This window comes from Haliotis rufescens, unplaced genomic scaffold (genome assembly GCF_023055435.1).
Source record: "Haliotis rufescens isolate VD_foot unplaced genomic scaffold, xgHalRufe1.0.p SCAF_9, whole genome shotgun sequence".
In the NCBI taxonomy this organism is placed as follows: domain Eukaryota; kingdom Metazoa; phylum Mollusca; class Gastropoda; order Lepetellida; family Haliotidae; genus Haliotis; species Haliotis rufescens.
The window spans coordinates 19,397,359-19,413,919 of NW_025964383.1; the positions used below are offsets into that span (position 1 = coordinate 19,397,359).

Sequence of the window (16,561 nt, forward strand, 5' to 3'; positions counted from 1 at the left end):
ATGACGTCCATTTTCGACCAGTCGGTGTCGTCGCTCGAATTTCTCGTCATCGCCATTGCCTCCATTGGCAACGTCGCTCTGATTGTCGTCATGCTGAAGAAGAAGATAGTCCAGAGACGGCCTTTTGAGACATGTCTTTTCTCCATGGCGTTTTCCGACTTGATGTTTGTTCTCACGACAGCTTTGCCCTTCTCTCTATACAAGTTGCTGGGAACATGGAGCCTCGGTGTCCATATTTGTCAGGTGCACCTTGTAGGAAGGGCTGTTTTTGAGAGGATATCACTCTGCACCATAGGATTTATTGGTATTGAGAGGTAAGATTACTATCTAGCTTCTGTCCAGTGTCGTGGTGCCTTCTCTATCGAGGGGGCACGGGTGGCCCAGTCATCTAAGGCGCCGCGATTCGCTGTGCAGAGTTGCGTCCCTTGGGCACGCCAGAAACCTATGATTGTGGGTTCGAATCCCAGTTCGCGCTGATTATGTTTCTTGTTTTGTCAGCACCATACCCGTGCTCGTGGGTTTCACCGAAGTGGTAAGCGTCTGAGACCTGCATCACTTCGGGCTTTCCTCCCACATTAAGCCAACATGCCGTGATATAACTGGAATACTGTTAAAAGCGGCGTTAAACCCAACTCACTCACTCAATTCTCTATCGAAGGTACGGAACTACCCGTATTACCGTATACCGGACATACTAGCAAATGTCAGTTAAATATGCCAATGCAAGCGGAACACATACAATCAAGCGTAAGACCGAGTGGATGCTGATTTACGCCTCAGAGAGCTCCATAACAACGGTCTGTAAATATTCGAGAGACCGGAGCTGGCAAACCAGTGACTTCTACCTCGAGGGTCAAAGAATTATTTTAGCAGTACACTCTCTAAAACCACACAGTCAAGGCGAAATTGGAGCATTTGTGTTTGATAAGTAACAGGACGATTGGAATGACACATCATGTATTAAGGTAACAGTTCCATATTGGGTACTCCGAGGTTTTATCAAAAATTGTGTTTGTGAAAGTATCAAGTTATTTTGCCTGTAAACGTCTCGTCTCCCGATATTGATTGTAGGATGAATAATATATACTGAACCAAATTAAAAACTTCACAATCCTTATATTTTAACATTTTGACAAATTATCATTGTGGGCCCTTATCGTGTATTTAAACAGTAATGGCCACGTATTGTCTTCAGAAAACACCCGTTTTTGTGCAGGTGAATCGATCAAAATCATGTGCACAGCACTATAGTGGCAAAAGTGTTTTTTCACGTGCCACGTGGCCATAATACCGCACGTGTTTTCAGCCATACTTGTTAGCAGTCATTAACAAAAAAAGAAAAAACCCAAGAAAGTCTTTACGGTCATTTGTCATGCCACGCCTTTCAAATGTGCAACGTGAACGTGCCATCGGCATGTTGCAGACGGGAACGTCCGTAGCTGAAGTCGCAATCTTCGATTTGCTGATGGTAGGGCGAGGGTGTGGCGCCGTCATGAACGTTACGCCCAGTGTTGTGTACAGGAAGTTGACAGATTTCGAGGCGGTGGGGTGCTTTCTGTGGCAATGCACGTTCCAGGCTTCTTGTCATCCGTGGCAACCTCAACGCTGCTGCTTACCGCGACCAGGTACTGGCACCAGAACTTCTGCCTTTTATGGCAGCACATGGACCCGGTTTGATCTTCCAACACGACAATGCCAGACCCCACACAGCAATTTTGAGAGGAATTTCCTGTTTAACGCCGCACTCAGCAGTATTCCATGCTATATGACGGCGGTCTGTAAAATAATCGAGTCTGGACCAGACAATCCAGTGATTAATATCATGAGCATCGATCCACGCAATTGGGATCGATGACATGCATCAACCAAGTCAGCGATCCTGACCACCCGATCCCGTTAGTCGCCTTTTACGACAAGCATGGGTTGCTGAAGACCTATTCTACCCCGGAATCTTCACGGGTCTCATTATGAAAGGACAACCTTGGTATATAAGTTGTCAAACATAAACCTATGCTATTTTTTTTATGAAACTGGAAACATGGGCAACGACTATTAAAAACAATGAAAAGTGCAAGATTGTAGGTGATGGAAAACATACACTCAAAACGCACGCCTTAGGGGAACCATTTGCACGTGCAATACATGACAAGTTCCTGTCAATGTGGGTATAAACTGGTTTATTCTCCCCCGCCCCAACGAAGTTGGCGGGGGATATAGAAATGGGTTCCGTCCGTGTGTGTGTGTGTGTGTGCGTGCGTGCGTGCGTGCGTGCGTGTATGTATGTGTGTGTGTGTGTGCGTGCGTGCGTGCGTGCGTGTGTGTGTTCGTGTGTGCGTCCCGAAATCGTTTCCGGAGCATAACTCAGAAACCGTTAAATATTTCTCTACGAAACTTTGCATGTCTATCAGACTCATGCTGAACTGGTGCCTTTTGCTATTTAGGAATTTTATAAATTTTTATTCTTTACGTTTCCATTGCAACACGTTGGACTTAGGTTCTATAAGGGTGCTGTTCGTTTCCGGAGCGTAACTCAAAAACCGTTAAATGTTACAAAACTTTGCATGTCTACCAGTCACATACTGAACTGGTGCCTTTTGATATATAGCACTTTTAGAAATTTTTATTGTTTATGTTTCCGTGACATTAAGTTGGATTTAAGTTTTAATATAGGATTGGTTTACTTAAGTAGTATAACAAATTAACTGTTAAATATTTCCTTTCCAAACATTGCATGTCTATATATAAAGCGCATACTGAACTAGTGCCATTTGATATTAAGGAGTTTTAGAAATGTTTATTTTAGAATTTCCCTTGCAGCTATTTTGACATGGGCTAAGAGAAATGTTGGGTCAGTTACCTGGTTTGGGACCATAACGTGTTAAAATGGCGGGGGATATAGATTACTTTGTCAACTATACGCTTGTTCTAGATGCAACTGCACTGAACTCTTGGAAGTTGACAACGCACTGTTTTAACTGTTATTAACCAGGAGCAAAACAACCATTGTAGCAGAAAAGCAATAATTATTGCTTACACCTAAGAAAAAAGCATATTTTTTTCACACCTAAAAAACCCCACAATTTCTTTTATAAATAAACCTCAATTTACCATCTATGCAGTGAATTTATAATTCAAAATAAACGCGGTTGAACATGATATTTATTGTCTTATTTATTTACTTGAAAATCGGAATCTTTACTCACTTTAGGATTTTAGTTGTAGATGGTTTTTGACGGATGCAAACTGCGCTCTCACAATTATTTCCATTATAATGATAGATCGGCTCACGTTAAAAGATGAAAATATTAATAACTAGCACATACCACGAATGAACATGTAAAAACACTTTAAAGTAATATTACCGATTCGTTTTTATGTTCAAAATTCATTTGTCATCATAGATGCTTTTTTGAATGAACGTCGTAAATGTGTTTGTGAAACACTTTCATATAAACTGAACGGCAAAATAAACTTTGCACCAGATTGAAGTGAATGTAATTAATAAACTAAAATAACAAAAGTTAAAGTATAGTTAATAAACCAACAATGTTTTTTGGTTACATATTGTATACCAGACAAACAAAATCAGTGGGAGTTGAAAATTCAGTTGTCCAGATTTTCAATGCAGTTCATTCAAACACAGAAAGTGGTCACAGACACAAAATTTGTCACTAATACCGATTGTGGCCACCCCGTGCCTCCATACATGCAAAGACTCTGCGTCGGACGGAAAACGTCCAACGTCTGATGAGGTCACGTGGCAAGCGGTTCCATTCATCATGTAGAGCTTGTGTCAACACTTGTCTGTCTTGTCTTGTGTTCTATGGGCGAGAAGTCAGGAGAACATTCCGGCCACGGCAAGACGTTGACGTTGTTGTTGGCGAGGAAGTCCAGTGCGATACGAGATGTGTGGGGCCTGGCGTTGTCGTGTTGGTCCAGACGACATCGGGGTTGATGCTGGAGGTAGGGCAGCACTACTGGACGGAGGATATCATCTCTATAGCGTTGTGCATTGAGGTTTCCATTGATGACGACGATTGGCGTTGTCTGGTCTCCACAAATTCCAACCCACACCATAACGCCACCTCCACCGTGAGGAACGACTTCTTGAACGCAGCAAGCAGCTGTCCGTTCACCTCTGCCACGGTAAACACGCTGTCTGCCATCCACCCAACAAACAGAACCTGCTTTCGTCCGTAAAGACCACGTAAATCCCGACGCAGCCACCGCCGCACTGTATGAGCACCGCCTCCGTGGTCTAGTGGTAGAGCGTCCGCCCGGAGAGCGGAAGGTCCGGGGTTCGATCCCCGGCCGCGTCATACCAAAAGACGTTAAAAGATGGTACTTGTTGTTACCCTGTCTGGCGCTCGGCATTAAAGGGCTAAAACAAGGACTGGTCGGCTCGAATTCAGTATACTGTGTCTGAGTGGGGTATTCATGTTAAACTGCGGCATGGTATCTCAGTGAGCTAGCACTATAAATCGGCATCAGTCCGGACTAGTACAAGCAGCCACGTACATGCACGTCGCTATATAAGTGCAATAATCTTGGACGCGACGTTAAACCCAATTTTACCTCACCTTCACCTCACTGTATAAGTCAATCGTATTCGTCTGCGTCGATGTTCAGCGGTCAACATCTGTCCTTTGAATGGTCGGTAGGCCCTGATACCTGCTGCCCGAAGTCTTCTGGTCACTGTGTGTGTGGTCACCAACCGACCCAAGACATTCACTGCCGATGAGGGGTAGCCTAGTGGTTAAAGCGCTCGCTCGCCACGCCGAAAACCCGGGTTCGATTCCCGACATGGGTACAATGTGTGAAGCCCATTTCTGGTGTCCCCCGCCGTGATATTGCTGGAATATTGCTAAAAGCGGCGTAAAACCATACTCACTCACTGCCGATGACGTCACTGTGAGGAAGCGGTTGCGGAGATGCAACAGTTCTCAGTAACCAGTCTTCCTGTTGCGTTGTGACCCTAGGTCCCCCTGTCCGACGCCCTTCCAGTCTGTCTGAAACGCTGCAACAAGTTTCCAACGGCAACACGGGAACAACTAAAGGTTTTTGCAACGTGGGTGTGCGTGGTCCCCATCTGGACCATCCCAATTGTTCTGATGCTAGTTTTGGCATTGCAAATATTATTTTTTTACAATGTGTATGTTTGACATTGTTGCTGTGCAGTTTTGATACCCCAATGGCACGTGCATTTTTACCAGCAATGACATCGAGTGATTTTACAAAAAAACGTGCGCATTGCCGGTAAAAATTACAGGTACAGCAACGATGCGTTTGGGCTTTGTTGTTGTGTCTATTTGGGTTTCAACCAGTACAACTAATTTAAAATCACATTATTTTCAAATGTGCAAAATTTCTGTTGCAGTTCAGTTAATTAATACTACTAATAAAAAATAGAATAAATGAATTACTCATATTTGTTACAAGTAAAATATAACATAAACGCTTCCAAAATGCAGGAAATAGCGTATTTATTTTTTAAATATTTCTGGGGACATGCCGCCAAACCCGTTCGTTTCTCGCCCTCGTAACATTGGTTTACCCTTTAGGTTAGCCTAGTTGCACCCCTGTTATCTGTGTGATCCCTCAATAGTGAAGCTGCGTACACTGTAGAAATGTGATTAGAATGTAAATGCTAATTTCATTTACGTAGATGATACTTCCATCTTTGTAGAAGATTCTTTTATCTACATATGTGATATTATAATTGTACGTAACGCTACTCTGACAGTGGTATTGTTTTGCGAAGTTGAGACCCTAGTTGCATACTAGTTTATACAAACATATATATTTAAATAAAGGTGATACGTACCACTTAATTACTGTTGATTTAATTAAATGTTTGGGGGCATGTTTTTGTTTTTTTATATGTAAATTGTATTCCATTTCCAAGTACATGTTAACACATATATAGAGTGGACAAGTACATTTACGATCAAGGTAGAAGACATTATAAAAAAAATATTCACGTAAGGCCTGCATACAATGTTTAAAGTAGACAGTGATGAGACTTTTACATTGAACAAGATATTTTATGAACGCTTCACTGGTTATCATCATCGTAAAGTCAGTTACTTCCCTTTCTTGTGCTTACAATGGCTTCCGTTGTTTTTGTTTGCAATATGAATTTTTCCATTTGACAAGTATCACTCAATCTTATAATGAATACATCAAAGGACGGTTTTTGTTTTTTAATACTTGATAAAAAATTAATCTCTTTGCTGAGAGCAGATTATTGTTAACTATGTGGTTGTTTGTACAAAATACAAATATGACAGCACATTTCTTTCTTTCTGTAGATTGACCCTAAATAAATCTGAATTGAAATTCCAAAGGTGTACAGTCCTTAGTACATTTTCTGTAGTATGAAAAAAACAGTGAAGGTGATAGGAAGGTGGTAAATACCATTCCGGTATTCTAATACTTGAAGGGTTGTATCACTCTTGATTATTTTGTCATAGTGAGTGAGTGAGTTGGGTTTGACGCCGCTTTTAACAATATTCCAGTTATATCGCGGCGTGTCAGCTTAATGTGGGAGGAAAGGCCGAAGTGATGCAGGTCTCAGACGTTTACCACTTCGGTGAAACCCACGAGCACGGGTATGGTGCTGACAAACCTAGAAACATAATCGGGGCGAACCGGGATTCGAACCCACAATCATAGGTTTCTGGCGTGCCCAAGGGAGGCGACTCTGCACAGCGAATCGCGGTGCCCCCATTTTGTCATAGAAAATGTCAGAAAATAGAATGGAATAGAAAAAAAAATGTCGGAAAAAAACATTGTTGATGTTTAGTTGACGTAATGATCTGTTTGTAACACATTTTCTAAGCTTTAGAGGGGCGGTCAGATAGCCTGGTGGTTAAAGCGTTCGCTCGTCACGCCGAAAACCCGGGTTCGATTCCCGACATGGGTACAATGTGTGAAGCCCATTTCTGGTGTCCCCCGCCGCGATATTGCTGGAATATTGCTAAAACCATACTCACTCACTCTAAGCTTTAGGAATATTCGTAACAGCTTTTGATAGTCAAAAGTTTTTTCTTTTATTTTGTAACTGCTATCAAAATCAAATTTTAGAATACCATTTTCATTACAAATATCTCTTATAAAATGAACCCCATGATGAAACCAATGCTTTATAATATATGAAGATTCAAAATGATGATTTTACCAGAGTGGCTGAGCCATGATTTGTTCAATATATTCATTATCAAACTCATGTCTTCCATAAAACATGACCCACATCTCTCCCATAAGGATTGTCAACATGAGATAAGCAGTCGCTAATATTAGAACCGAAAGATGTTATTGCTACTTGTGTTCTTTTTTAAATAGCGTTTAAAGGTGGACAGTTTAAGAGCATTTATACAAGTTTCAATATTATCCCTTCCACTACCACCATCAGTATATGTTCGAGTAATATTTTGACAGCCAAAGTTTTTACAATTGATATTCCCTATTATTATTTCTTCTATGCCAATTGGCAAGTATTCTGTTTAGAACAGCTAAACGTTTCTTTTTATTGATCACCCAGAGGTCTTAGTCTAATTTCAAAATCCCCTTTAAGCCAGACCAGCTTTAAATCATTGCCTAAAGTCATATAACTTACCCGCATTGAACCAGATTGCTTTAGTCTTATCTACATTGATTATAAGGCCACACATTTTATAGAAATTATTTAGTATTACTATGGCAGCATTTAGGCTATTTTCAGATCCATCTAGAAAGAACCGAGTGTCGTCAGCACATTGTGCTCTAGGTTATTTAGTGTAATGCCCTTTATGTTAGAATTATCCCTGATCATTATAGCTAATATTTCGACTACAAATAGGAATAGGTAGGGAGATATCGGGTCTCCTTGTCTACGTCTCCGTTCTAACAAAAAAATAAAAGATGAGAGATGCCCATTTTGCATAACAGATGCTGATGTATTATCAGTTAAAATCTTTATCCATTTAATGATATTTGGTCCAAATCCAATTTTTGCTGATGCTTGTTCAATAAATCGTTCAGAGATGGTGTCTAAAGGCTTTTCAAAATCATGATTAACATCAGGCCTGTCTTGTTTAACCTTCTATTTTCAAAGATAATATCATATATTGTTAGCTACGAGGGCAAACATAACGGGGTTCATAAAATTAGCACTTTGGGGGGTTTAGCTGAGTTTAGTTTCATCGACGTTTGAACTATTTTGTTCACTACCGCTTGAACTATTAAATGGGTTTTACGCCGCTTTTAGCAATATTCCAGCAACACCACGCCGAGGGACATCAGAAATGGGCTTCACACATTGCACATATGTGGGGAATCGAAACAAGGGCTTCGTCATGACGAGTAATTACCGTAACCACTAGGCCACCCCAAAGTCCCTTATATTATGTTGTGTTGTGATGGTGAACTCGCGAAACTGGATGGTCCCGTACCAATGTGTATTCCTCTCCAAGCTGACCGGGTGACGAATGATATTATGGTTGAGCCGATTGGGACGGACCAATGCTGAACTAACGTTGTTGTTACTTGTTCAGTTTTCGAGCTCTTGGAAACGTTAACGGGCAGGCGTTCAGCATGGGTACAACTCGCGCCTTCATCGTCTGTGTGTGGGGCTTCACGCTGGCCTCGGGCTGCCCTTACGCTGCCTGGTACGTCTTGACAGACAACCCAGACGGATCTAAAAAATGTCATGTCATCTTCTTCAACTCCGTCACACTTGCCTACACAGTCGTCATGAGGACGTTGTTCGTCATCCCTGTCGTCATCGTGATCATCTGCTACACTGGAGTCATATGTCGTACAGTCAAGTCCCACAGAAGGGTATGTTGGCAAGTGTTGTTATATCGTACAAACAAGTGAAACGGGAGGGTATGTTTGCAGGTGTAGCTATATCGTACAGACAAGTCCAACAAGAGGGTATGTTTGCAGGTGTAGCTATATCGTACATACAAGTCCAACAGGAGGGTATGTTTACAAGTGTTGCTGTCTGGTGCAGCGAAGTCCAACAAGAGGGTATGTTTACAAGTGTTGCTGTCTGGTGCAGCGAAGTCCAACAAGAGGGTATGTTTGCAAGTGTTGCTGTCTGGTGCAGTGAAGTCCAACAGGAGGGTATGTTTGCAAGTGTTGCTGTCTGGTGCAGTGAAGTCCAACAGGAGGGTATGTTTGCAAGTGTTGCTGTCTGGGGCAGTGAAGTCCAACAAGAGGGTATGTTTACAAGTGTTGCTGTCTGGTGCAGTGAAGTCCAACAAGAGGGTATGTTTGCAAGTGTTGCTATATTGTCCAGACAAGTACAACAGGAGGGTATGTTTGCAGGTGAAGCTATATCGTACATACAAGTCCAACAAGAGGGTATGTTTACAAGTGTTGCTGTCTGGTGCAGTGAAGTCCAACAAGAGGGTATGTTTGCAAGTGTTGCTGTCTGGTGCAGTGAAGTCCAACAAGAGGGTATGTTTGCAAGTGTTGCTGTCTGGTGCAGTGAAGTCCAACAAGAGGGTATTTTTGCATGTGTTGCTGTCTGGTGCAGTGAAGTTCAACAAGAGGGTATGTTTGCAAGTGTTGCTATATCGTCCAGACAAGTACAACAGGAGGGTATGTTTGCAAGTGTTGCTATATCGTCCAGACAAGTCCAACAGGTGGGTATGTTTACAAGTGTTGCTGTCTGGTGCAGTGAAGTCCAACAGGAGGGTATGTTTGCAAGTGTTGCTGTCTGGTGCAGTGAAGTTCAACAGGAGGGTATGTTTGCAAGTGTTGCTGTCTGGTGCAGTGAAGTCCAACAGGAGGGTATGTTTGCAAGTGTTGCTGTCTGGTGCAGTGAAGTCCAACAAGAGGGTATGTTTGCAAGGGTTGCTGTCTGGTGCAGTGAAGTCCAACAAGAGGGTATGTTTGCAAGTGTTGCTGTCTGGTGCAGTGAAGTCCAACAGGAGGATATGTTTGCATGTGTTGCTGTCTGGTGCAGTGATGTTCAACAGGAGGGTATGTTTGCAAGTGTTGCTATATCGTCCAGACAAGTACAACAGGAGGGTATGTTTGCATGTGTTGCTGTCTGGTGAAGTGAAGTCCAACAGGAGGGTATGTTTACAAGTGTTGCTGTCTGGTGCAGTGAAGTCCAACAGGAGGGTATGTTAGCAAGTGTTGCTGTCTGGTGCAGTGAAGTCCAACAGGAGGGTATGTTTGCATGTGTTGCTGTCTGGTGCAGTGAAGTCCAACAGGAGGGTATGTTTGCATGTGTTGCTGTCTGGTGCAGTGAAGTCCAACAAGAGGGTATGTTTGCAAGTGTTGCTATATCGTCCAGACAAGTACAACAGGAGGGTATGTTTGCATGTGTTGCTGTCTGGTGCAGTGAAGTCCAACAGGAGGGTATGTTTGCATGTGTTGCTGTCTGGTGCAGTGAAGTCCAACAGGAGGGTATGTTTGCAAGTGTTGCTGTCTGGTGCAGTGAAGTCCAACAAGAGGGTATGTTTGCAAGTGTTGCTATATCGTCCAGACAAGTACAACAGGAGGGTATGTTTGCATGTGTTGCTGTCTGGTGAAGTGAAGTCCAACAAGAGGGTATGTTTACAAGTGTTGCTGTCTGGTGCAGTGAAGTCCAACAAGAGGGTATGTTTGCAAGTGTTGCTGTCTGGTGCAGTGAAGTCCAACAGGAGGGTATGTTTGCATGTGTTGCTGTCTGGTGCAGTGAAGTCCAACAGGAGGGTATGTTTGCATGTGTTGCTGTCTGGTGCAGTGAAGTCCAACAGGAGGGTATGTTTGCAAGTGTTGCTGTCTGGTGCAGTGAAGTCCAACAAGAGGGTATGTTTGCATGTGTTGCTGTCTGGTGCAGTGAAGTCCAACAGGAGGGTATGTTTGCAAGTGTTGCTGTCTGGTGCAGTGAAGTCCAACAGGAGGGTATGTTTGCATGTGTTGCTGTCTGGTGCAGTGAAGTCCAACAGGAGGGTATGTTTGCATGTGTTGCTGTCTGGTGCAGTGAAGTCCAACAGGAGGGTATGTTTGCAAGTGTTGCTGTCTGGTGCAGTGAAGTCCAACAGGAGGGTATGTTTGCATGTGTTGCTGTCTGGTGCAGTGAAGTTCAACAGGAGGGTATGTTTACAAGTGTTGCTGTCTGGTGCAGTGAAGTCCAACAGGAGGGTATGTTTGCAAGTGTTGCGGTCTGGTGCAGTAAAGTCCAACAGGAGGGTATGTTTGCAGGTGTAGCTATATCGTACATACAAGTCCAACAAGAGGGTATGTTTGCAAGTGTTGCTGTCTGGTGCAGTGAAGTCCAACAAGAGGGCATGTTTGCAAGTGTTGCTATCTGGTGCAGTGAAGTCCAACAGGAGGGTATGTTTGCATATGTTGCTGTCTGGTGCGGTGAAGTCCAACAGGAGGGTATGTTTACAAGTGTTGCCGTCTGGTGCAGTGAAGTTCAATAAGAGGATATGTTTGCATGTGTTGCTGTCTGGTGCAGTGAAGTCCAACAGGAGGGTATGTTTACAAGTGTTGCTGTCTGGTGTAGTGAAGTCCAACAGGAGGGTATGTTTGCATGTGTTGCTGTCTGGTGCAGTGAAGTTCAACAAGAGGGTATGTTTGCAAGTGTTGCTGTCTGGTGCAGTGAAGACCAACAGGAGGGTATGTTTGCATGTGTTGCTGTCTGGTGCAGTGAAGTTCAACAAGAGGGTATGTTTACAAGTGTTGCTGTCTGGTGCAGTGAAGTCCAACAGGAGGGTATGTTTGCATGTGTTGCTGTCTGGTGCAGTGAAGTTCAACAAGAGGGTATGTTTACAAGTGTTGCTGTCTGGTGCAGTGAAGTCCAACAAGAGGGTATGTTTGCAAGTGTTGCTGTCTGGTGCAGTGAAGTCCAACAAGAGGGTATGTTTGCAAGTGTTGCTGTCTGGTGCAGTGAAGTTCAACAAGAGGGTATGTTTGCAAGTGTTGCTGTCTGGTGCAGTGAAGTTCAACAAGAGGGTATGTTTGCAAGTGTTGCTGTCTGGTGCAGTGAAGTTCAACAAGAGGGTATGTTTGCATGTGTTGCTGTCTGGTGCAGTGAAGTCCCGGTCTCTACATCCTGTTGTCCAATCGTATATTCAGGTTGCAGATATGTCCTCAAAAGCATCGTCAAGATCAACAGCTGAGCGGCAACGTCTGGATAATCTGCTCAAAGTGGCTCGCTCCTGCCTTCAAATCACTGCACTGTACGTGGTTTGCAAGATACCCTTTACCGTGGTGGTATTACGCGCAAGTGTATCCCCTGAGACTGTCGACCGGATGCTGGCAGAGCTCCTGTGGCTACTCAGTACTGCAAACGCCGCAACTTCACCCTTTGCATACGGCATGTTGAAGTTGTCAAAACTGAAGGTAGCTCTCGTTTTCCACTACGATAACTGACACTAGGCTTCAGTCCATACAAATATCCTCAGTTGTCCCAAAGTAACAATATTTAGGTCTCAAGCCGAAAGTCTTTAGGGCCCTATTGTAATCGTTAGATTTTATATTATTTATTATTTTTTGTACAAGTGTGATCGCAAAATAACTCGATGGCTCGATTATGTTCAAATAGTGTGTGTCTGTTGAGTTCGAGATACCACAAAAATTCCAAGGTCATAGACCAAATGACCAAGGGCACATAACTAAAAACCAAGCAACTTTTAAAGATATATTTCGCCCTGTTGTCCGAATACTTTCACACATTGCAGGCGTCGCTGCTTTAGGTGCTTGACATTTTTTCTTCTTGACAAATCATTATTCAAGGTTTCCACAGTGTTTTGGGGTACATCTCTTCAAATCCTTACAACTCTGAACCTACTGAATTAAATGTTTCCAAACTTTCTGAGATTTGTCTCCACACATAACACATTTGCCATTTTGGGATATCTTTTTAGTCGCGGCCATATTGGATTTTGATTATAATCAATTTTTTTACTCAGAAATGTCTCAAGCAAACCATTTGAAAATTCGAATATGGTCGAGGTCGGCAATAAGCTTCCTGGGATTCCCCGGCATACGCCTGTCTGAACACAAGCCGAGTCAGCACGCCAGTCCTTTGCATATGTGTCTATAGATAGTTCCACAAAAATTCCAAGTCCGCGTTTGTGCGTTGGTCGCTGGTTCGAACCTGGTTTAGATTATGGCCCTTACTTTTCCTGCCCATAAGACGTGACGACACTGAACTATTAACACCACTACTATTGCTGCTACCGCCTCCGTTGTCTAGTGGTAGAGCGTCCGCCCGGAGAGCGGAAGGTCCGGGGTTCGATCCCCGGCCGCGTCATACCACAAGACGTTAAAATATGGTACTTGTTGTTACCCTGTTTGGCGCTCGGCATTAAGGGGCTAAAACAAGGACTGGTCGGCTCGGAGTCAGTATACTGTGTCTGAGTGGGGTATTCATGTTAAACTGCGGCATGGTACATGTATCTCAGTGAGCTAGCACTATAAATCGGAGTCCGGACTAGTACAAGCAGCCACACACACACACACACACACACACACACACACACACACACACACACACACACATGCATGTACGTCGCTATATAAGTGCAATAATCATGGACGCGACGTTAAACCCCAGTTCACCTCAACTACTACTACTACTACTACTATTGCAGTGTTGCAAGTCCACGGGGAGACCAGCTCCAGCTGTTCCCGTCCCAGCACCATCAGCGAGACAAGCCCCGCCGGACCCTGACCGCCGAGATTCACCCGTCAACGTCACGGGAACACGCGGCATCGACACGCTGATCCACGTCAGGCCAGATGAAGCGCAGCGTGTCACCCCCATGGCGTCAGACAGGACCGGCTGTTCAGTACTGGCAGCTGACACAGTTTCCCCGTGCGACCCGAGGGTATAACACACTGTAAGAGCTGACCCTTATAGCCCTGGTAATAATCAAAACGGAAAAGTTTCAAGTGCATTGTCGAGTTATTCTAAAGCCTGAACGTCTGTTATAGAATCACCAATAGAAACAAAGTTTTCAAATTTCTCAAGTTATGATATGATATGATATGATATGATGATATATGATATATGATATGATGATATATGATGATATATGACATGATGATATATGCTATGCTATGCTATGATATGATATGATATGATATGATATGATATGATATGATATGAATCAGACAGCAACATAATGTTATAAACCCAAGATCAATTTGTAATTCAATTGTGTTCGATCAATGGTATTTGGGTGGGAAATGTTAATGAGAAAGTGGACACAATTTATGGATAACATCTTCTTTAATACTGTGCTACTACTAAGTTGTTATCCATAAATTGTGTCCACTTTGTCATCCGTCACCTTCTAAGTAATGCCTATCAAACAATTATTGTTATTAATCAGGTGTTAATTAACTGTTATACAACAGGTCCAGAATGACAAACCTTAACATGTTCCTGAACAAAAAATATACTCCAGTAATTCGATACAACATTGATTGTTCTGTTATGTTTTGCTCGAGGTCAAAATGCAAAGTTAAGGGTGTATTACAGCAGATATTGTCGCCGGGCACACATTGGCGCCAATCGTCACACATTATCGCAGGCACCGATATATGCCTGGTGGGCGGTAGTGGGGTTAGGCTGGGGTTGGGGGCCATAGATATGATATATTTGACTCAGGATACTGTAGTTGTAAGCCTGTTCTTTCAACTATGGGCCATAACAAAGTGAACTAGTCAATGCAGTACATTGTTTGAATAGTTCATTGCAAGTGTATTTGGTCTGTTGATGCCGTTTGTATATTAGTGACAGGCAGTTGAACGTGATAGGGGTCCAAATGTACACAGCAATGGAAAAGAACGTACACCGAGCCATCATCAAGTTCTTGACTTAAGAAAAAAGTCCCAAGAAATTCACGACCGCATGTCACAAGTGTATGGGGATAAGTGCACTAGCTATTTCACTGTTTAACGTTGGGCAGCTCAGTTTAAGGCTGGGGGAACATGCCTTGATGCTGATCCGAGGTGGACGTCTCTCAACTTCCATCAATGAAGATTCATTCAAAGAGATGGAAAAACTTCTACTGTCAGATAGACGTATTACCATTGCGGAACTTGAGGAAGACACAAGTCTAAGCCCTGCATCCACTGAAACTATTATTCAGGAACATTTACAGATGAATAAGATATCTGCTCGTCGGGTGCCAAAGTTTCTAAATTCTGATCTTAAGGAAAACATAACTGACTTTGCCAGACAAAATTTAAAACTAACCGAGGAGGATTTCATCAAATTCAAAAAGAGATTAGTCGCCTGAGACAATATATGCCCGGTCACAATATATTCCCGGTCACAATATATGCCCGGTCACAATATATGCCCGGTCACAATATATGCCCGGTCACAATATATGCTCGGTCACAATATATGCCCGGTCACAATATATGCCCGGTCACAATATATGCTCGGTCACAATATATGCCCGGTCACAATATATGCCCGGTCACTATATATGCCCGGTCACAATATATGCCCGGTCACAATATATGCTCGGTCACAATATATGCCCTGTCACAATATATGTCCGGTCACAATATATGCCCTGTCACAATATATGCCCGGTCACAATATATGCCCGGTCACAATATATGCCCGGTCACAATATATGCTCGGTCACAATATATGCCCGGTCACAATATATGCCCGGTCACAATATATGCTCGGTCACAATATATGCCCGGTCACAATATATGCCCGGTCACAATATATGCCCGGTCACAATATATGCCCGGTCACAATATATGCCGTAATAGCGTGTGAGTTGACAGCAATTTTCCAGAACCATTGATGGTTTAAGTGTCTTTGGTTGAAGTCAGTTGCCGGACGCTTTGCCGCTTTGAACAGTAATCCAGTTATATCACGGCGTGTCAGCTTACTGTGGGAGGAAAGCCCGAAGTGATGCAGGTCTCAGACGTTTACCACTTCGGTGAAACCCTAGAGCACGGGTATGGTGCTGACAAACCTAGAAACATAATCTGGGCGAACCGGGATTCAAAACCCACAATCGTAGACGCAAATGAGAAAATCGGATTCGTGTCCTTGGCTTCATGGCGACTTTAGAGAGGAAACGTGGGCGGTTATGGTGGCGATGTTAAAAAGGGGACGTGAGCCAACAGAAATGAGTGAATAAGTATGGCTGTACGCTTTCAGCATTGTGCCAGCAATGTACTTCACACTGTGTACCCATCAGGTCTTCGACGTGACGAGCATACGCTTTAACCACGCGGTTACCCCACGAGGTTACGCCGACAGCCATGTTGACTTGATATGATGAACAGCTAAGAATCAAACTGTAAAAAAAGATATGACAGTGTTCAGGCCACTACGGTAGCCTTTTAGGGCCATTTGTTTTGTTTTTTTGTTTTTTCGATACTATCTTGAAATTTCAAGATACTATCTTGAAATTTCAAGATACAGAAGTTGATACTATCTTAAAATTTCAACTTAGTTTCTTGAAATTTCAACTTAGTATCTTGAAATTTCAAGAAGTATCGAAAAAACCCCAAAACAAATGGCCCTAAAAGGCTTCCTGAACGGGGCGGTCGGGTAGCCTGGTGGTTAAAGCGTTCGCTCATCACG

The 16,561-nt window shown here is 43.2% G+C and overlaps 2 protein-coding genes across 2 annotated transcripts; both read left to right on the plus strand.

Moving 5' to 3' along the window:
• Positions 1-9,094, plus strand: LOC125377329 (neuropeptide Y receptor type 1-like). Its single transcript, XM_048390359.1, has 3 exons — positions 1-314; positions 8,535-8,820; positions 9,044-9,094. Exons 1-3 carry the CDS (start codon positions 1-3, stop codon positions 9,092-9,094), a joined length of 651 nt encoding a protein of 216 aa, XP_048246316.1.
• A 2,234-nt stretch (positions 9,095-11,328) lies between these two features.
• Positions 11,329-14,390, plus strand: LOC124145978. The gene is made up of 2 exons (XM_046515982.2): positions 11,329-12,330; positions 13,584-14,390. The coding sequence occupies exons 1-2, from the start codon at positions 11,329-11,331 to the stop codon at positions 13,824-13,826; spliced, it is 1,245 nt and encodes a 414-aa protein (XP_046371938.2). The 3' UTR covers positions 13,827-14,390.
• The last annotated feature ends 2,171 nt before the right edge of the window (positions 14,391-16,561 follow it).

Excerpts from the sequence above, each read along its gene's own strand:
- LOC125377329 (XM_048390359.1), top strand. The coding sequence starts at position 1 with ATGACGTCCATTTTCGACCAGTCGGTGTCGTCGCTCGAATTTCTCGTC. Across the intron at positions 315-8,534 it reads GGATTTATTGGTATTGAGAG|TTTTCGAGCTCTTGGAAACG; the intron begins GTAAGATTACTA and ends TTACTTGTTCAG. Across the intron at positions 8,821-9,043 it reads CAGTCAAGTCCCACAGAAGG|CGAAGTCCAACAAGAGGGTA; the intron begins GTATGTTGGCAA and ends TGTCTGGTGCAG.
- LOC124145978 (XM_046515982.2), top strand. The coding sequence starts at position 11,329 with ATGTTGCTGTCTGGTGCGGTGAAGTCCAACAGGAGGGTATGTTTACAA. Across the intron at positions 12,331-13,583 it reads TGAAGTTGTCAAAACTGAAG|TGTTGCAAGTCCACGGGGAG; the intron begins GTAGCTCTCGTT and ends CTACTATTGCAG.